This window comes from Gorilla gorilla, chromosome 6 (assembly GCF_029281585.2).
Source record: "Gorilla gorilla gorilla isolate KB3781 chromosome 6, NHGRI_mGorGor1-v2.1_pri, whole genome shotgun sequence".
NCBI classification, from domain to species: domain Eukaryota; kingdom Metazoa; phylum Chordata; class Mammalia; order Primates; family Hominidae; genus Gorilla; species Gorilla gorilla.
Genome location: NC_073230.2, coordinates 89,025,700 through 89,047,619, shown reverse-complemented (window position 1 = coordinate 89,047,619; position 21,920 = coordinate 89,025,700). Strand labels below are relative to the sequence as shown.

General features: G+C 42.7%; 1 protein-coding gene across 1 annotated transcript in view; it reads right to left on the bottom strand.

Annotated features, from left to right (window-relative positions):
- CYP3A7 (cytochrome P450 family 3 subfamily A member 7) overlaps window positions 1-21,412 on the bottom strand; it is a 34,617-nt gene extending 13,205 nt beyond the window's left edge. The window contains exons 1-8 of the mRNA XM_031013172.3: window positions 21,273-21,412; window positions 17,322-17,415; window positions 8,534-8,586; window positions 6,556-6,655; window positions 3,715-3,828; window positions 3,366-3,454; window positions 1,947-2,095; window positions 733-860 (exon numbers count right to left, since the gene is read on the bottom strand). Of these exons, the coding sequence (XP_030869032.1) occupies window positions 733-860; window positions 1,947-2,095; window positions 3,366-3,454; window positions 3,715-3,828; window positions 6,556-6,655; window positions 8,534-8,586; window positions 17,322-17,415; window positions 21,273-21,343 (798 nt within the window). The 5' untranslated portion in view covers window positions 21,344-21,412. The remainder of the gene's footprint in view (window positions 1-732; window positions 861-1,946; window positions 2,096-3,365; window positions 3,455-3,714; window positions 3,829-6,555; window positions 6,656-8,533; window positions 8,587-17,321; window positions 17,416-21,272) is intronic.
- Window positions 21,413-21,920: the final 508 nt, after the last annotated feature.

The window sequence follows — 21,920 nt, the reverse complement described above, 5'->3', positions numbered from 1 at the left end:
TTCTTCATCACCAATGTCCACAAAGATTATTCTCCTGACATTTCCAGAACTTATCAGCAGCTTTGGTGGGAGCACCTTCAAATACTGCAACATTCCCCAAATCTATACAATCTTCAGTGACACCTGGGTTACCCCTTCTTGCCTCCCTGACCTGCAGATATCTTTCAGCTGGACTCCAGGGCTCATGAAGGCAAAGCTGAGTTAGCCAGCCTTGCAGCCTCAATTCCCAGAGAAGACCTCTGTTCACTCGAGGCTGTCAGAGGGCTCAAATGTAACACACACTACACTTCAGCAGGTGGCCTGATAGGACCTTTCGTTGGAGAATGTGTAAAATAATAGCCTTGTTCTTCAAATGACTCTTTACCAATCTATGATCTAGAGAAAGCATAATACCAATAAAATGTATTTCCAAACAGTAATGTTTATCCTTTGACAATTTATTGAAGGGAAGTGCTGTGATAAAGTTTTATCTGAATAATATTTATGCCATGGCATACTAATTCTTGTGCCTGATATCAAATTTTAAGTGCTCTCTCTGACTCATTCTCAAATCTCCTTCCTCAAACTCCACTTTCTGCATTCCTACCAAATGAATTATCTTGCTCTAAACATAAGTACTCTTTATGTTAAAATCTTTCTCTAAATCATACAGGGAAGTGCACCGATCATATGTATATTATCTAAAAAATTATGAAAACTAAACATCCTCCTATAACTACCACCACGTTTTACCTTTTGTGTCTCTTTGAGGCGACCTTCTTTTATCTGTTTTACAGATTTTGTTAGAAAACTTATAACTTTTCTTGGAAACACAGTGATATTTAATGCTTCAAGAATTGGGGTAAGGAATGGAAAGACTTCTGTAGAAAAAAAAAACCAACAGAAAATGAAACCATTGTGAACGTGCAAAATTTACCTGGAGCAATTCTAATTTTCTCTACCAATCAGAAGAGTGAAATACATCAGTGTTCTCAACTGGAAGCCATTCCTTCTATGACTTTTGCCCCTCTTACAGGCCAGTGGCTGAGCAAGGGCAGGTCTGTGCATAGGGACCACCACTACAGCAGTGAGATCAGCAGCCCCTTCTGCATCTTTTGAATGATGAAAGGAACAAAATTCAATGCCCTAATCTCCTTGCCTTTGTGTATTGGGCTAAGGTCTCTTAGGATAACCCAAATCATAATTTGCTGCTTAAATTAATCATGCTGTTCAAGAAATAGCAGGTAGTCAGATAGAAATAACACAGTGTATCTCTGTCACCTATCATAGGATAAAGCTAAAATCAATAAGGTAACAAAAATTGGGAAACTCACACATATGTGGAAGTTAAACAATAAACTTTAAAGCAACAAATGAGTTGAAGTAGAAACTAAAAGGGCAAATAGAAACTGTTTTGAGCTGAACAAAAATTAAGATGTGATAGGCCAGAATGTCATGGTATTTAGCAAAGAAGTGCCCGGGGGGAAATTTATAGTTGTAATGTCTAAATTTAGAGGAACAAAAAACCACAAATCAATAATCTACATTCATGTCACAACACAGTAAATGGAGAAGGGCAAACTAAGCCTGAAGCCAGCAGAAGAAAGAAAATAATACAGACTAAAGTACAAATTCATGAACTAGAGAATTAAAAAAACCCTGACAAATTAATATCATTTCTATGAAGTGTCCAGAATAGGCAAATCTATAGATGCAGAAAGTTGACTAGTGGTTATATACGACGACAGGATTTCTGGCAGGGGGTTGATAGCTAAACATGTATGAGGTTTCTAGAATGACAGAAATCTTTTAAAGTTTACAATGGTGATGGTCGTACATATCTTCAAATGTACTACAAACCATTAAACTGTACATTTTAAGTGGATGAATTACATGGTGATTTACATCTCAATAAAGCAGTTATTTTTAAGAGAGAGGGAGAGAAAAGGAAATAGTAGTCCACATACTTATTGAGAGAACGAATGGATCTAATGGATTAAATCTTAAAAGCTTCTTGGTGTTTTCCACAAAGGGGTCTTGTGGATTGTTGAGAGAGTCGATGTTCACTCCAAATGATGTGCTAGTGATCACATCCATGCTGTAGGCCCCAAAGACGCTGAGTGGAGAAAAATGTGGAAAATTAAAATCAGCACCTCTTTACCATCCTTCCACTATATGTGCAACAGGAAACCCACATGTCCAGTCAAGACAGACAAAGAGCCACAGACTTTGAGAACTATCTACTGGATCATCTCCCATTGCATTCCCTCAGAAGGTGGTTATCAGGTGCCAATGACGCAGCTGGCCCTATGCTGGGGGTAATGGAGCCACTCAACTGAGTTAGACTTACCTCTGGGATCAAGGAGCCTGTCATAGGAAGACAGAGACCCACTATCATACAACTACAGTAGCATGTGTTGAGTGTGGATGATACAAGATGTGTAAGCACTCTGCTTCAGCAGAACAAGAGTAGAAAAATTCACTCTTCCTAAGGGGCTCAAGACAGGTGACATTGCCTGACTGCAGACTCTATGCCCAGAGCTGATTCCTCTTCAGCACTTCGCAGAACAGCAACACCCTGTTCTGAGCTCCTAGAAATATCGTCCTTATTCTCCACACTCCCTGCTCAAGCTTTGGAAAATTTCACTATCCCCAGCTCTTGTGAGCTGAGATTGCCCAGACGGCAGAATTATTTTTGTAAAATATAATGACAAATGATGTCCTGATTAAAAAAAATCTCTCAAAATTTGATTTGGAAACTTCTATAGTCAGTGACCACATATCCCCGGTCTGCCCAGGACAGGCTCGGATTACACCTGTTGTTCCTGCATAAGTGTAGACAGCAAATAATAGGCTTGCCCCACCTATAGCATTTTTACCACCCTCTCTCTTTGAGACTGGAGGAAAAAGAAATGGTGGGAATGTTTAATATTTAGTATTCTACTGATACCCTCAGAAAAAAAACATGAAATGATCAAAGTTATTCTAAGTTCTCCATTATAACTTTCCCACCCTACTCACTGCCAACCAACAGATACCAAGTGCCTTCCCCTTCCACCATCCCATACACTCCGTGCTTAAAACTTTGATACAATCACACTTTTCCCCCTAAAGGATGTATTTAGTCTTCCAGAATATCCAAGGTGACAATTTAACAGATATGTAAACCCTGACCTCTGTGCACAGGGGAGAAGATCCTTTTCCTCCAGCTGCCCCACCTGCTCATTGGAGCTGCCCCATCTTGGGAGACCCATTGAAGTTGCATTACCACAGCCCTCCTTTTGTCTGGTCACTGGAATAACCCAACAGCGGGAGTACCAGCTCCATAGCAGGCAGCTGGAGGGGCTCATGACAGCTCAGAACCCCATGGCTGTGCTCCTACTTACTGTTTCAAGGTGACAGGCTTGCCTGTCTCTGCTTCCCGCCTCAGATTTCTCACCAACACATCTCCATACTGGGCAATGATAGGGACCATCTAAGCACAAAACACAACACCACCCATAGTTAAATGTGCAGACATAAGTCCCAGAAGGACATGACTTTGCCTGGCATGGAACAATAAGTGACATTGTATAATGAATTTTATGATGTGTTTTCTGTACATAAAAAGACTATTTTTAGGAAGCTCAAATTCAGCAGACTACTCCTCGGAAAGGAACTCTGATCTTACTTTCTACCTGTCCCCACCTGATTCATTCTTTAAGTTTCTAATTAAAACTCATGTTATTTTCATACCTCCTTGAGTTTTCCGCTGGTGAAGGTTGGAGACAGCAATGATCGTATTCTCTTCCATTCTTCATCCTCAGCTATAGAGATGGCATTTTTCATAAATCCCACTGGCCCGAAAGGCTAGAGTTCAAAGCAGAAAGATTTTGTCCTACATCAGTTGTAGAGATCTCCATGGTTGTAGAAAATGTGTTAAACAGGCATCATGTATTTAACAAATATTTAGTGACTGTCTACTAGGTGACAGGCCCTATGACAGATGCTCAATAGGATTTATCCCACATGCCCAGTGTCCTGGGATGTATTTGTATGTGGGGGCAGTGTTCGGGAGACCCAGCCACCTGATGTGGTCTCCAGCCTGTATATCCCGGTCTCCTTTTACATGCAAATTCTCCACATGGTAGGGAACCTGTTCTTCCACTGGAATAGACAGGATCAACACCTAGCACTCGTGCAGTGTAGAGAGAGAGTGGAGACAGAGAGGCAGGTGGCTTTGTTGGACTGTATGTTGCCTCATACGAGCTCTGTCTTTATGTTACCTAAACCATGGGCAACATGAAAAAGAGGTGCCTTGATGTGGTAGATTTAAAAAAATATACAATGAGAACACATGGACACAGGAAGGGGAACATCACACACTGGGGCCTGTTGTGGGGTGGGGAGAGGGGGGAAGGATAGCATTAGGAGTTATACCTAATGTTAAATGATGAGTTAATGGGTGCAGCACACCAACATGGCACATGCATACATATGTAACAAACCTGCACGTTGTGCACATGTACCCTAAAACTTAAAGTATAATAAAAAAAGTAGGTAGTACTTTTAAAACTCACAATGTATTTTGAAGAAATAGTGCGATTCTATTAAGATTCTTTCCTCTTAATTTTTTATTCCATGGATAGAAAAAAAGAAGAAAGAGATAATTATTTTTGCCAACTTGGATCTGGCCTATCAAGCCAGCATGCTTGAAACTCTCTTTCATCTTCCATAGCCATATTTTGTTTTATAATGAGTACTTACAGTACTCTTTTATGTTAAAAATTCAGCAAACTAGGGACAGAAAATTCCTCCATTTGATAAAGAGAATCTACAAAAAAACCCACTTCATCTAAATCATTCTTGATAATGAAAGACCAAATGCTTCCTTCCTAATATTAGGAACAATTCAAAAATTCAACACATTTATTTGACATTATACTGGGAAAAAGAATTAAAAGGCATACAGATTGGAAAGGAAATAAAAGAATTGTCTCTATTTTCAAGTGACATAATTGTCAATGTATAAAATCTCAAGGAATATACAAAAAGACTTCTAGAAATACTAAGTCAGCTCTGCAAGGTTCTATGATACAAGATCAACAAACAAAAACCAAGCATGTTTCTATGTACCAACAATCAATATCTGAAAATACAAGAAAAACATAATATCATTTACAATCACTCCAACAAAAATGAAATACTTTAGCTGTAAATCCAACAAAACATGCACAGGATCTCTATGCTGAAAACTACAAATTGCTAAAAGCAATCAGAGAAAATCTAAGGAAATGGAGAGGCATACTATGTTCATGAATTGAAAGACCAAACATAGTGAAGATAAAGACTTTCCCTAAATTAATCTATACATTTAATTCAATTCTTGTTAAAATAACAGCATGTTTATTTATAGACACTGAGAGACTCATTCTGAATTTTTATGGAAAAGCAGAGGACCAGGAAGAGCTAAAACAAATCTGAAAAAATACATCCATAAAAGTGGGAAGAATCACTCTACATGATGCTAAGAGTTACTGTACAGGTATTAGAGTCACCAGTTTGTTGTTGGTGGAGGAATAAACACAGTGATCAATGGGACAGAATAGCAAATGAAAGATGCAAAGAAACATGCCCAATTAGTTTTTAACAATATGCCCACATTTCCAAAAATGGCTTTGGAACAACTGGACAACTACAAGCCACAAAAAATGAATGTTGATCTAAATCTCATACCTTATACAAAAAATAACACAAAATAGATAGTAGAGTTACATTTAGTAAAGCATTAAACTTTATGACTTTTAGAAAAATTGGCAATATAGGAAGGAGGGCTAGGCAAAGAACTTTCAGACTTGACACCAAAAGCACAATCCATAAAAAAAAATTAATACATTGGCCTCCTCAAAATAAAAAAAGTTTTCCCTGATAAAGACTCTCTCAGAGAAAAACACTCGTGACTGTAGGATAGTAGCAGGGAGCCATACGGAGATGGAATGGGTCTGCATCTTGATCATGCTGGTCATTGCACAAATCTACAAATGTGATAAATTTGCATAGAACTACCCACACACTCAAGACCAGCCTGGCCAATAAGGTGAAACCTCGTCTCTACTAAAAATACAAAAATTAGTAGGGCGTGGTGGTGCAACTTGTAGTCCCAGCTACTCGGGAGGTGGAGGCAGAAGAATCACTTGAACCCTGGAGGTGGAGGTTGCAGTGAGCCAAGACCACACCACTGTACTCCCATTTGGGTGACAGAGTGCGACTCAGTCCGAAAAACAAACAAACAACAAACAACAAACAAAAACAAAAACAAAAAACTACCCACACAAATGAGGGCACATAAAACTGGTGAAATCTGAATAAGCTCTGTGAACTGTATCAATGTTAATTTCCTGTACTGCAGCAATGTGAATATATTGTATTTATAGTTATGCAAGATTGCAAGATGTTACCATTGGGGATGGGCAGGATGAAGTGTACATGGAACCTTCCTGAACAGTTTTTAGGCAACTGTCTATGAATATATAAGAATTTTAAAATAAAAATTTAATCAATCAATGAGTATTTTAATTTCAAAAAATGGATGCTTACCCTCCGGTTTGTGAAGACAGAATAACATTCTTTCACTAGCACTGTTTTGATCATGTCGGGATCTGTGATAGCCAGCATAGGCTGTTGACAGTCATAAATACTGTGTGGAGAAAACAGAGTTGATTAAACATCAACAGCCTTATGCTACAGCTGGAGCCAAACCCAGGAAGCCAGACTTTGATCCTGACATTACATAATCCTCTAGATGTACAATACACAGTAATCTTAGGTTCTAGTTCATTAGGTATAAGACGCAGCAAGAGTCTGACACAGGAGCCACCCAAGTCTTCATACGATGAAGGGTAATGTGGGCCAAACAGGGAAGAGAGATTGAAAGACAAAAGAGCTCTTCAAAGAGATCGTGGTTAGAAATGACAGGAGAGCATTTGTTAAGCTGGGTGGTGCATATGTGGGTATTTCCCATGCCATTCTCCACAATGTTTCATAGGTTTAAAATATTTCCCTTTAAAAAGAGTATTAGGTCCATGGAAAATTGAAGGCAAGTAAACCATCAAATGCTCACAAGGACTAAATGTTTCAAGGGCAGTTGCTGTGGGGCCCAAGGACATACAGAGCTGTGTGTCCTTTCTACTCAGTCATGTTGCCTGTATGGGCCATGCCAGATCCACAGCACCCTGCAGGCAGCACTGTGGTTTCTGAGGACTTGATGAGAGAAGATGAAATACAAACAGGCAAAACCTTCTCCCTGATGCTTCTAGTGAACGAACACACCACTGCACCTCTTCCACCGCTCTTGCCAAACCTCTGGCCCCTCTGACAGGGAACAGCTGCTGCAGTTGGCTGAGGCCACCTTATAAAATCACAGTCCATCAGCCCACCAGGGAACACAATGGTTTAAGAATATTCAGCATGTCTTCAAATTCAGCAGAAATGTATAGACAAAGATATATTTATATATCCTTCTATTAAAAAGTCTTGGCTTAAAGTTAATAATAGAATGAAAAATTCCACCCTTACACAGAAAGTTAAAAAAAAAGAAACAGCAGAGCATGGTTTCCCAATCTGTTTCTCTATATCTCTCAACCCTTCTTTCAAAAGCATGTTAAATCCAAAGTCGAAATGAAAGAGTTTTGGCTTTTAATTGAAAGTGAATCGATGTGGGAAGGAGATGATGCCATGCATTTATGAGCACATATTCGAAGGGTCTGAGACAATGCATGTGATAAAAGGGCACCAAGGGAAGAAAAAAAGAAGAGGGGAATAGGCAGACACTGGACAGAACGTGATGCTGGGAGTCCCTGGGCCACCAAAGCCTGGAGAAAAGTGGTAACCACAATGGTCCCAGCCTAGTTTAGACCGAAGACCTCAACACCTGGTGACATATGGGATCCTTGGTAGGACAAATCTCAAAAAGTTGTTTTACAATAGCGAGTGTGAACATTGTGAGAACCAAAATTATGACACGTGTGTGTGTGTGTGTCAGTGTGTCTGTGTGCCTATGTGTGTGATTAAAAACCTTGACAAATAAATCAAAGAAGGCTATGATGAGTGGATTCTCATGCTTGTGTGCCTGATAAAAAAACTATCACAAAATACTTGGCGAAACCACCAGCTTGCAGAAAGCGCAACCCAACCTTACACAAAAATATTTCTGCAAGGACACCTGCCCAGCAACTGCCTGTCCAACCTTGGTGTGGCATCACCCTTGTTACTGATCTTTGTAGTGAAGGAGAACTATTTCAAAATCCACATGCAGTCCTCCTCATATTTTCTTTGGAACATCTTTGTCTTCCTTTACCTCCCTGAATTTGCACATAGCTTATAATGGCACACAGATTCCCATTCTAATACTCTTCTCCCAAATACATATCTTCTTCTTTCAGAAAACCTCTCTGTTCGTAGTTAGGCTGGCAAGAGCTTCATCGCAAGAGGCTCTGGGCTGAGACTATCCTCTGTGCAGTGGGGTAAACTCATCATAGAAACAAGTCTATCCAATGGAATCTTCCAGAATACTCACCCCCAGACTTTTCTATACTTTTTATAACATTCCATGTCAAACGTCCAATAGCCCTGGGAGGAGAAACAAAATAATATTTCATTATTATTTTAAGTGTACTTAACCCTGCCTCTAATTGGGGTTGAAAACAGTCAAATCCAATGAAATTAGACTTGCTGGCAGTTAGAGGAAGCTTATTTAGAGATGTCAGAAGAGAAAGGAAACAAAATAGAGGAGGTATTTGAAATGGGAAATTTAAAATCACTCTTGAATTTTCTTTAAGTGTTGTCGATACTGAATGTCTTATCCTTGTGTATAAATACTAAGTAACTCCTTGTCTTTCTGATGTCTCTTTGCTTTTTCATGTGTTGTCTCTAAAATCTCATAAATCCTTGAATGATCACCTCTAGGGGCATGTGGAGAATCTGAGGCTGAGGGAATGTGAGTGAGCGTCAGAAGGGAACGTGCAGTCTTTTGTCTCTTTGTTCTTCATCCTTTTCATTTATTTCATGAGCTCGCTCTAGAATTCTAGCAGAATTAGAAAGTTACAGACACCAGGGACCTCTTTTAGTCTAGCAGATTTAGATAAGTGTGAGGCATGTTTGTTGAGTGAGAAAATGAGTGAGTGAGTGAATGACAAAGTGGACTCGCTTTCCAGTTTTCCAGCTTAACATGAAAGTTCTGAGAAAATGTCATCTCTACACATCGGAGACAGAAAATTATGACACTTGCTCCGAGTTTGCACTGAAACTTAAAAAAAAACCTTCCTGTTTCTACATTTCAGGGGTGAAGTTTTAACTATGGAAAAGAACGTCCGAGGAATGTGTATCTTAGGGGTACATCTACTAAAGATTTGACATGGGAAAGTGGTGGGTTTCAGGCCTCTTAGCCCAAGCCTGCACGTGTACATCCAGATGGCCTGAGGCAACCAAAAACTACAAATAAGTGAAACAGCCAGCTCCTGTCTTAACTGATTGACCAACCTTACAAAGTTCCATTATGACTTGTTACTGCCCTGCCCTAACTGATCGATCGATCGACCTCGTGACATTCTTCTTCTGGACAATGAGTCTTATGATCTCCCCACCATGCACCTTGTGACCCCCTCCTCTGCTGACAATAGATAACTTCCTTTAACTGCAACTTTCCACTGCTTACCCCAGTCCTATAAAACTGACCCACCCCTATCTCCCTTTGCAGACTCCTTTTCGGACTCAGTCAGCCGGCACCCAGGTGATTAAAAAGCTTTATTGCTCACACAAAGACTGTTTGGTGGTCTCTTCACATGGACGCAAATGACATTTGGTGCCAAAGACCCGGGACAGGGGGACTCCTTCGGGAGTCCCATCCCCTGTCCTCACCCTCACTCCATGAGGAGATCCACCTCTTGGGTCCTCGGACCAGCCAGCCCAAGGTCATCTCACCAATTTTAAATCGGGTAAGCGGCCTCTTTTTATTCTCTTCTCCAACCTCTCTTGCTATCCCTCCACCCTTCAATCTCTCCCTTTCTTAATTTCAGTTTCTTTCCCTTTCTGGTAGAGACAGAGGAGATGCGTTTTATCCATGAACTCAAAACTCTGGCACCAGTCATGGACTCGGGAACAGTCTTCCCTTGGTGTCTAAATCACTGCCAGGACACCTGCCTGGTTATTCACCCACATTTCAGAGGTATCTGATCACTGTGGGGATGCCTGCCTTGATCATTCACCTTGGTGCAAGTACCACCTCCCCTGGGTCGCAAGTATCACCTTCCCTGGGTGGCAAGTACCATCTTCCCTGGGTGGCAAGCACAACCTTTCCTGGGAGGCAAGTACCATCCCCCCTCTCTCCATGTCTCTACCTTCTCTTTTCTCTGGGCTTGCCCCCTTCACTATGGGCAACCTTCCACTCTCCACTCCCCCTTCTTCTCCCTTAGCCTGTGTTCTTCAAAACCTAAAACCCCCTCTGACTAACACCTGACCTAAAACCTAAATGCCTTATTTTCTTCTGCAATACCACTTGGCCTCAATACAAACTGGACAATGGTTCCAAATAGCCAGAAAATGACACTTTTGATTTCTCGATCTTATAAGACCTGGGTGATTTTTGTTGAAAAATGGGCAAATGGTCTGAGGTGCCTGACATCCAGGCATTTTTTTATACATCAGTCTCTCCCTAGTCTCTGCTCCCAGTGTGACTCATCCCAAATCTTTCTTCTTTCTCTCCTGTCTCTTTCTTCAGTCTCCACCCTAAGCTCTGAGTCCTTTGAATCCTCCTTTTCTATGAACCCAGCTGACCTCTCCCCTCCCCACCAGGCTGCTCCTCACCAGGCCAAGCCAGGTCCCAATTCTTCCTCATCCTCTGCTCCCCCACCCTATAATAGAAGTATCACCTCCCCTCCTCGCACCCACTCCACCTTACAGTTTCATTCCGAGACTAGCCCTCCTCCACCTGCCCAACAATTTCCTCTTAGTCAGGTGGCTGGAGCTGAAGGCATAGTCAAGGTACATGTGCCTTTTTCTCTATCGACCTCTTCCAGATCAGCGTTTAGGCTCTTTCTCATCAGACCCCACTAAATATATACAGGAATTCCAATATTTAACTCAGTCCTGCGATTTAACCTGGAGTGACTGAAATGTCATCCTGACCTCTCCCCTCTCCCCAGATGAGCAGGAAAGAGTTGATACCCTAGCCCAATCTCACACTGACACCCACCAGTGTCATGAGCCAGACCTTCAAGAAGGCATCAGGGCAGTTCCCCAAGAGCATCCCCATTGGCAGTACAAGACGGACTCCCCAGGTATAGCTAGGTGAGATTACATGGTCTCCTGCCTAGTCGAGGGGTTCAAAAAAGCAGCATATAAAGCTGTTAATTATGACAAGCTAAAGGAAACTACCCAAGGTAAAGATGAAAACCCAGCCCAGTTCATGGCCCACTTAGCACCTACCATTAGATGCTTCACAGCCCTGGACCCAGAGGGGCCAGAAGGCCGCCTTATCCTTAATATGCATTTTATGACCCAATCCACTCCTGACATTAGAAAAAAACTCCAAAAATTGGATTCCAGGCCTCAAACCCCACAACAGGACTCAAATAGCCTCACCTTCAAGGTGTATCATAATAGAGAAGAGGCGGCCAAGTGACAATGCATCTCTGAATTATAGCTACTTGCCTCCAGTGTAAGACAACCCACAACCATGTCTCCAGCATACAAAACCTTCAGAACATCCAAGCCACAGCTCCCAGGGGCTCCTTCAAAACCTCCTCATGGACCTTGCTTCAAATGCCAAAAGCCTGGCCACTGGGCCTCGGAATGCCCACAGCCTGGGATTCCTCCTAAGCCGTGCCCTGTCTGTGTGGGCTCCAACTAGAGGTTGGACTGTCCGACTCACATCGCCACTGCTTCTAAAGTTTCTGGAGCTCAAACCCAATGTTTCTTGGCTGACTCCTTCCCAGATCTCCTTGGCTTAGTGGCTGAAGACTGATGCTGCCCGATCACCTCGGAAGCCCCCCGGAGAATCACGGATGCCAAACTTCAGGTAACTCTTACAGCAGAGGGTAAGTCCATCCCCTGTGTAATCGATAGGGGGGATACCCACTCCACACTACCTTCTTTTCAAGGGCCTGTTTCCCTTGCCCCCATAACTGTTGTGGGTATTGACGGCCAGGCTTCTAAACCTCTTAAAACTCCCCAACTTTGGTGCCAAATTGGGCAACATTCTTTTATGCACTCCTTTTTAGTTATCCCCACCTGCCAATTCCCTTATTAGGCTGAGATATTTTAACCAAATTATCTGCTTCTCTGACTATTCCTGGACTACAGCCACATCTCATTGCCACCCTTCTTCCCAACCCAAAGCCTCCTTCGTGTCTTCCTCTTGTATCCCCCCACCTTAACCCACAGGTATGGGACACCTCTACTCCCTCCCTGGCAACTGATCACATGCCCATTACTATCCCATTAAAACCTAATCACCCTTACCCAGCTTAACGCCAGTATCCCATCCCACAAGAGGCTTTAAGGGGATTGAAGCCTGTTATCACTCACCTGCTACAGCATGGGCTTCTAAAGCCTACAAACTGTCCTTATAATTCCCCCATCTTACCTGTCTAAAAACCAGACAAGTCTTACAGGTTTGTTCAGGATCTGTGCCTTATCAACCAAATTGTTTTCCTATCCACCCTGTGGTGCCCAACCCGTACACTCTTTTGTTCTCAATATCTCCCTCCACAACTCACTATTCCATTCTTGATCTTAAAGATGCTTTTTTCACTATTCCCCTGTACCCCTCATCCCAGCCTCTCTTTGCTTTTACCTAAACTGACCCTGACACCCATCAGTCCCAGCAGCTTACCTGGGCTGTACTGCCGCAAGGCTTCTGGGACAGCCCTCATTACTTCAGCCAAGCTCTCTCTCATGATTTACTTTCTTTCCATCCCTCTGCTTCCCACATTATTCAATATATTGATGACCTTCTACTCTGTAGTCCCTCCTTTGAGTCTTTTCAACAAGATACCCTCCTGCTCCTTCAACATTTACTCTCCAAAGGATATTGGGTATCCCCCTCCAAAGCTCAAATTTCTTCTCCATCCGTTACCTACCTCAGCATAATTCTTCATGAAAACACATGGGCTCTCCCTGCTGATCACGTCTGGCTGATCTCTCAAACCCCAACCCCTTCTACAAAACAACTCCTTTCCTTCCTGGGCATGGTTGGATACTTTTGCCTTTGGATACCTGGTTTTGCCATCCTAACAAAACCATTATATAAACTCACAAAGGGAAACCTAGCTGTCCCCATAAGTCCTAAATCCTTTCCTCACTCCTCTTTCCATTCCTTGAAGACAGCTCTAGAGGCTGCTCCCATACTAGCTCTTCCTGACTCATCCCAACTCTTTTCATTACACACAGCCGAAGTGCAGGGCTGTGCAGTAGGAATTCTTACACAAGGACTGGGACTGTGCTCTGTAGCCTTTTTGTCCAAACAACTTGACCTTACTGTTTTAGGCTGGTCATCATGTCTCTGTGCAGTGGCTGCCACCACCCTAATGCTTTTAGAGGCCCTCAAAATCACAAACTATGCTCAACTCACTCCCTACAGTTCTCATAACTTCCAAAATATATTTCCTTCCTCACACCTGATGCATATACTTTCTGTTCCCCAGCTCCTTTAGCAATACCCACTCTCTGTTGAGTCTCCCACAATTACCATTGTTCCTGGCCTGGGCTTCAATCTGGCCTCCCACATTATTCCTGATACCACACCTGATTCCCATGACTGTATCTCTCTGATCCATCTGACATTCATTCTATTTCCCCATATTTCCTTCTTTCCTGTTTTTCACCTGAATCACTGTTAGTTTATTGATGGCAGTTCCACCAGGCCTAATCACCACTCACCAGCAAAGGCAGGCTGTGCTATATTATCTTCCACATGTATCATTGAGGCTACTGCTCTGCCCCCCTCCACTATCTCTCAGCAAGCCAAACTCATTGCCTTAACTTGGGCCCTCACTCTTGCAAAGGGACTACACATCAATATTTATACTGACTCTAAATGCTGTCCATATCCTGCACCACCATGCTGTAATATGGGCTGAAAGAGGTTTCTTCACTATGCAAGTGTCCTCCATCATTAATGCCTCTTTAATAAAAATTATTCTCAAGGCCGTTTTACTTCCAAAAAAAGCTGGAGTCATTCACTGCAAAGGCCACCAAAGGGCCTCAGACCCCATTGCTCAAGGCAACAATTATGCTGATAAGACAGCTAAAGAAGCAACCAGTATTCCTACTTCTGTCCCTCATGGCCAGTTTTTCTCCTTCTCATCAGTCACTCCTATTTACTCTCCCACTGAAGTTTCCACCTATCAATCCCTCCCCACTCAAGGAAGATGGTTCTTAGACCAAGAAAAATATCTCCTTCCAGTCTCACAGGCCCATTCTATTCTGTTGTCATTTCATGACCTCTTCCATGTAGGTTACAAGCAACTCGCCCCCTCTTAGAACTTCTCATTTCCTTTAAGACATTTGCCCTGCATTTCACTCCATTCTTGGCTACCTTCCCCTTGTTCTTCGGACTCTCCTCCCATTCCCCCTTCTTGTTTACTTATACCGAACCCCATGAATAGCAATGAAAGTTTGGTTGTAGACACTATGCTCTTTCTCATACACCATAAAAAATCAAACCTCCCCCTCTATCCAGTTGCCCCATCAATCCCCATTATGACCACTAAGAGCTGATGCCCTCACTAAATCCCTAAGAGTCTGGGTGCAAGACACCTCTTTTGGCACTCCCTCTCATCTTTTCACTTTGCATTTCCAGTTTTGCCTTGCACAAGGCCTCTTCTTCCTCTGTGGCTCCACTACATACATGTGTCTATCTGCTAATTGGACAGGTACATGTACACTAGTATTTCTTATTCCCAAATTGAAAAAATTCAATTTGCAAATGGGACTGAACAACTTCCTGTCCCCCTCATGACACCAACCAGACAAAAATGAGTTATTCCTCTAATCCCTCTACTTGTAGGGTTAGGACTTTCTGCCTCCACTATTGCCCTTGGAGCTGGAATAGCAGGTATTTCAACTTCTGTCACAACTTTCTGTAGCCTTTTCAATGACTTTTCTGCTAGCATTACTGATACATCACAAACTTTATCAGTCCTTCAGACCCAGGTTGACTCCTTAGCCCTAGTCGTCCTCCAACATCGCTGAGGCCTTGACCTACTCATTGCTGAAAAAGGAGTACTCTATATTTTTAAATGAAGAATGTTGTTTTTATCTAAACCAATCTGGCCTGGTATATGACAATATAAAAAAGCTTAAAGATAAAGACCAAAAACTCACCAGCCAGGCAAATACTTACTTTGGACCCACCTGGACACTTTCTAACTGGGTGTCTTGGCTCCTCCCTATTCTTAGTCCTCTGGTACCTGTTTTTCTCCTTCTGTTATTCGGGACTTGTGTCTTCAATTGGTTTCTCAATTAATATAAAAACACATTCAGACTATCACCAATTATTCTATACAACAAATATTACTTTTAACAAGGCCATGGTACCATCCTCTGCCCCAAGATCTCCCCACAGCCTAAATTCCTATTCCTTGTAACTCATTATAAAATTTTCTTTAAGGTGTCCACATGGCCCATAATCCCACTTGAAGCAGCCCTGAGAAACATCATCCATTATCTCTCCATACAACCCCCCAAACATTTTTGCTGCCCCAACACTTCGCCACTATTTTGTTTTATTTTTCTTAATATAAGAAGACAGGAATGTCAGGCCTCTGAGCCCAAGCCTGCACGTGTACATCCAGATGGCCTGAGGCAACTGAAAACTACAAAAGAAATGAAACAGCCAGCTCCTGTCTTAACTGATTGACCAATCTTACGACATTCCATTATGACTTGTTCCTGCCCTGCTCCAACTGATTGATCAATCAACCTGGTGACATTCTTCTCTGCACAATGAGTCTTATGATCTCCCCACCATGCACCTTGTGGCCCCCTCCACTGCCAACAATGGATAACCACCTTTAACTGTAACTGTCCACTGCTTACCCCAGTTCTATAAAACTGCCCCACCCCTATCTCCCCTTGCTGACTCCTTTTTCAGACTCAGTCGGCCTGCACCCAAGTGATTAAAAACCTTTATTGCTCACACAAAGCCTGTTTGGTGGTCTCCTCACAAGGATGCACGTGAAAGTAGGGAAATTATTGCTTTTGCAGAGGGAAAAAATATGAAATTCCTGGGTAGTAATTAGACAACAAGGCCCTCACTTAGGAGAACTAGAATCTGAGAAACAAGCCTCAGGTATGCAGGACAGATTGTCTAAGCCAGAGAGCTGACTCCTGCTGCTGCTGGCCCTGTGGAGATGAGCTCGTAATTTTCCATCCAGGGACCAGGCCCTGAACACAGCATCAGATAAGGTTAGGCACAAAGGCTCGACCAAAGTCCCCAGTCCATGAGGCACATATGACATTCTATTTAGTGAAATTAAATATTTAATAATTTTGTCAAATCATCCCCTTTCTAGTGATTTTGCATGTGATTCTGCCTTTGTGTAAAAAATAAACCCATGAATTCATATTGTGCTTAAATATCTGAGGTTAATAGACAACCACTATCTCATCTCAGTTACATCCACTCCCTGCTCAGACTCACCCACAAGACGCAGCCTTCAAAGGAAAGGAAGTAAAGCAGAACACCTTTGTTCTGTGTCTCAAAGTGGCAACAGATGTCATGGGGAGTAAGACCTGGGTTAAAGCCATGGAAATTCCCCAACAAAATTTGGCATTTTTTGAAGAGGCTTCAAGCAGGTGCAAATGACCCAATGGTAAATACTTGATCTCCCTAATAAACTGAGTTTCCAAGCTGTGCAGGAGGAAGGGAAAAAAGCCTATTCATGAGCTCTTGCTACAGAGAGGAAAGTTTTACTCTCATGTCCACAGATAACAAGCCACAATCAGGGGCTCCTGTTCCTACTTTTAATACTAACTAAGTATGACTGTACCTTCCTGGGAACCTGCCTGGAGCAAAAAGGAAATGCTCTTTATGGTGCTCACAAAGTCTGCACATCAAGTTGTGAACATCAGATTGCTGGATCTACTTGACATTTGGGCTGTCCAACTGAGGCAAACTTGAGCTTCCTGAGAGTTAGCAAGAGAGCCCCAGGGTAAACTTTGCCATGCTCTGGGTGATGTCTACATGCTATTTCTGAAAGTATAAAATCTCAGACCTTCCTCTTGAGCAGAAGCATTTTTACTGATGGAACTAAGTTGCTCTTTGCAATCATAAGAAGCAAAAGAGGAAGCTCAAAAACACTCACCTTACGGAAGGACAAAGCATTTCCCAAAAAAGGCAGAGGTGTGGGCCCTGGAATTCCAAGCTTCTTAAAAAGTCCATGTGTACGGGTTCCATATCTACAAAGTGAAACAGAAATCAGGTCTCAGGGACTGTGACTTTATAGATATAGGGGCTGGTGAGTCACTGACTGAGGAACTGGAATGATCAGGCAAAGGAGGTAACATTAAGGCAATAAAAAATAACAGTAACTCTGACGGCAATGATTATATTTGTTCATCAGGTCCTTTCGTGCTTCCACCATGAGACACCAAAAAGTTACAATGATTAGCTAAAAGCAGCTGAAGTCTTCATGGCCCCAGTCTGGGATGAATATTTGATAAATGTTCTCAAATGTGAATGATCCTGAGAGGTTCGGGAAGGAATTCTCCCAGGGCACTTCATTCTCTCATGTCTATTTAGTAAGTGGACTCTTCCCTGATTTGGGGATTCTCATCCTAGGCAGAAAGGGTGACTTTTTTTTTTTTTTCTCTTCTGCAGTGATGATGAGATTTTGCATCACTGCATCCACTCAGTCACAGGGGGTCACTGAGAGCCTATGGTGACCCTGTCTTTAGATTTTGCTCAGAGGCTTTTATGCTTTCCCTTCACTCTAAGCTCTGACCCTGTTTTAGGATCTGGCCCTTCTTAAACTGTCATTCACAGAGAGGTCTTGGAGGAGTCACAGAGTCCTTATTTCTATAGATTGACAACTGTGCTCCAGGCTTCCATTGGCCTCGTAGAAGTGCAAGCACCTTTCAGCTACACCTCAGTCTCTGTGGTCAGATGATCTGATTGATTTGAGCTCTTGGGGAGGATGATTGACTCATATTTTCCTGAATGACACTGTGCAGAAGAATCACAACTAAGAACAAGGACATTCCTCCTCTTGTGGAATCTAGCCTTCCAACTGGTGATATTCACCTGATAAGCACAGTGCCAGTGATATGGTCTGAATCTGTGTCCCTACCCAAATCTCATGTTGAAATGTAATCCCCAATTCTGGAGGCGGGGCCTGTTAGAACGTGATTGTATCTTTGGGACAGTTTCTCATGGTTTCACACCATCCCCCTTGGGTGCTGTCCTCTTGACAATGAGTTTTTATGAGATCTGGTGGTTTATAAGTGTGTGGCACCTCCTCCCCACCCTCTCTTGCTTCTGCTCCAGTCATGTAAGATCTGCCTGCTTCTCTTTCACCTTCTGCCATGATTGTAAATTTCCTGAGGCCTCCCTAGAGGCAGAAGTCTCTATGCTTCCTGTAGAGCCTGCAGAACCATGATCCAATTAAATCTCTTTCCTTTCTAAATTACCCACCCTGAGATATTTCTTTATAGCAATGGAAGAAAAGACTAATACAGCCAGACATGCTCATTTTCTTCAAGGTGATCAATCACAAAGCAGTCAGTTTATTGCCTCTGCACATCAACTGTCTCTGTAGGAAAACCCATCAAGGCTGCTGCTCCCTATGGGAGGCCTGCTTGCAACCCATCTTTGATGGGTCATGTATGGACTCCCCCAACTGTGGGTTCTGGATATCTGAAGACCTTCCCAGTCTGATGTTACTGAGGGGCAGAAGATTGGATGAAGAAGAAAAGCTGATGGAAGAGGTAGCCAACACTAGTCCCACAAGCTTGGCCCCAGACACGCAAATTAGGAAAATGTGGTTCAAAAGTACGGTGTATATAAATGGATCCGTATGCCTCATATGTGCTTTCAGCTGAAAGGCAGGCACCTTCTAATGGCCAGGTACCTTCCTGTTGATAGCAAAAGATGGAGTATTCCACATAAGTAACCATAAAATGTTCCAGATAGTTGAATTAAGATCTTGTTTTCTCTTCTTTAAAGGGTAGCCCTTAAGGCAGTATAGGTTCCAAACATTCTGTACAAATCCAGTGACTCTGATAATATGTGGTAAAATACAACTAAGAAACGACATGGAGGCTCGTGTTTGGAGAACCCAGCAGAGACTGCATAGCCAGGCCCAATAGTGCATTTGGATCCTTGCCCCAGAATAGTTAGTGGAAGTGTGTGCACCATCTACCACAACCAGGGTGGCCTTGGGTTTTCCCACTCCTGTTCCTTCCTTTGTTGTCACAGCCATGGAAAATCAATGGCACCAATCTCTGCTTCTAAACTTTCTGCATGTTACATGATCTCTCAGGCCAGGACAAACTATTGAGTTAATGTGTCAGCAGCATTGGCCCCCGAGGAAAGATCTAGGTGAGTGTCTAGATTCACATGATTCCATGTCAAGGCAGAGGCTGTGCTGGGCAAACTGTTTAGTTTCTTTCCAGCTCCCCTCTGTTTGGTAGAGTAATGCTGCTTTCGGTTACAATGAAGAGGCTAACAGAAAAATCCGTCATCTATTGCATGTAATTGTATAGGCCTAAGAAGGGCATGGTCTACACTATAGCTTCTGAATCCTGGGCTGTACCGGCATCGTCTAAGGCTAAGGTATTGTCTGCCTGACTGCCAGAATCTGTAGTGACAGCCCCACAACATGGCCAACCACACACAGAGTGACACTGATGGTGCCCTTGTGTCCAGGCTTCAAGCAGATGAGATGCCAACATGTTTGTCCTTCAAGTGACCTCCACTAGGGGGCCAGGACCCATGAATATCTATTTGGAGTTCTACCCTAAGCGGTGAGGAATATTTTCTCACTTCATCTTGATCCTACCTGGATGCTTTTGCTATCATCACTGGCTCACAGTCTTGCTTACTTTCTAGCCCTGAGAGTTTAAGATAACCTGCTAAGCAGGTGTATTTGAAATGGGGGTATTAAAATAAACTCTTGGGAAAGTATTTTTAAAAAGACATATGCAATCTTGTCCTAGAGATATATAGTTGTGCATTAGACTCATATTCCTGACATTATTCTGGAAAGGTGAGGTTATCTTATACACATTTATTGTCACAAATACTGAACTAATAGCCCTCTTTTATCACTCAGAAGGAACATGCTGGAAATAGTCTATCTCCAAAAAAATCTGGCTTTAAAAAGGATGAATTTAAGCCACACCAATTCATGTTAAATTGCCAGTAGATGGAAACTATGTTACCACAACTCACTGAATTGCTAACTTTTCTGTGAAAGAATTAAAATGAGGTTTGTATTTTCTGTTTCCATGTGACCATGATTCCTTACTCTTAATAACTGTGAAATTGAGTTAGAAGTAAAATGTGACAGGCGGGAAGCCTCCACTACACACAGTAGGGAGTGACTCTTCTCTCCACCTGCTCTAGGATGCCAGGATCTCACTGGTGAGAAGATTCATCCTCTTCTCCTGCAACTTAAAGGGAAAAATGTAAAATCCAAATTCTGGTTTGGTAAGCTGGGTACAAACCTTTGTCTATTAGATTATCCTCAATCAATGCTGTCCCTAAACCCTTCTTTCCACTAAAGATGAATGGGGGAGATGCTTATTTATTCCTTTATAGATCTGCAAAACATCCATCATAACCTCTATATGTTTGTAGCATCCAACACTTAAGCTACTTCTCCTTGAAAATCTTTTTTTTTCTTTTTTTTCTTTTTTTTCTCTTTTTTTTTTGAGATGGAATCTCCCTCTGTTACCCAGGCTGGAGTGCAGTGGCATGATCTCAGTTCACTGCAACCTCCGCCTCCCAGGTTCAAGCAATTCTCCTGCCTCAGCCACCCAAGTAGCTGGGACTACAGGTATGCACTACCATGCCCAGCTAATTTTTGTAATTTTAGTAGAGATGGGGTTTCACCATGTTAGCCAGGCTGGTCTTGAACTCCTGACCTCAGGCAGTGCACCTGCTCAGCATCCCAAAGTTCTGGGGTGACAGGTGTGAGCCACCACGCCCAGCCTGAACATCCTTTTTGATATTCAAAACAGATAAGGGAAAGAGAGGCCTGATTAGCACCCCAAGTCCAAGGAAACAGAGAATAGGAGCCTGAACAGTTACTCACAGATAGAGGAGTATCAGGCTGACAGCCAGGAGAAGCCAGGTTTCCACGGCCAAGTTTGGGATGAGATCCATCACTACTTTCCTTCCTTATCTCTCTCCTCTGAGTCTTTTTTTCAGCAGCGTGCTGCTGTTTGCTGGGCTGTGTGCATGGAGCTCTCCTGCCTTGCACAGCAGTGATTCAGTGAGGCTGTTGGATTGTTTATATGCTGGAGAAGGAGGCAGGGCTGGAGCTGCAGCCAGTAGCAGGGCCCCCCGTGCTCTGCCTGCAGTCGGAAGAGGCTTCTCCACCTCGGCAGTTGGCAAATAATCACACACACACCACTCACTGACCTCCATTGAGTTAATATTCTATGTGGAATCATACACAACTCAATCGATGTTACTGGGGAGTCCAAGGGTTCTGGGTTCTTATCAGAAACTCAAGTGGAGCCATTGGCATAAAATCTATTAACTCTCCTCTTGTCTCTATGGCTGTCCTCATTCCAGAATACTTGAAACTCATCCCAACAAGCCATGCCTACAGATCTTTACCTATGCCTGGAGTGTGCCTGTGCCCCCTAGAAGACTCCTACACATCCTTTCATACCCAGCCAGACAGAGCCTTCTCTTAGAGTCTTTCCTCACCAACCTCCTCACACAGAAGTAACCA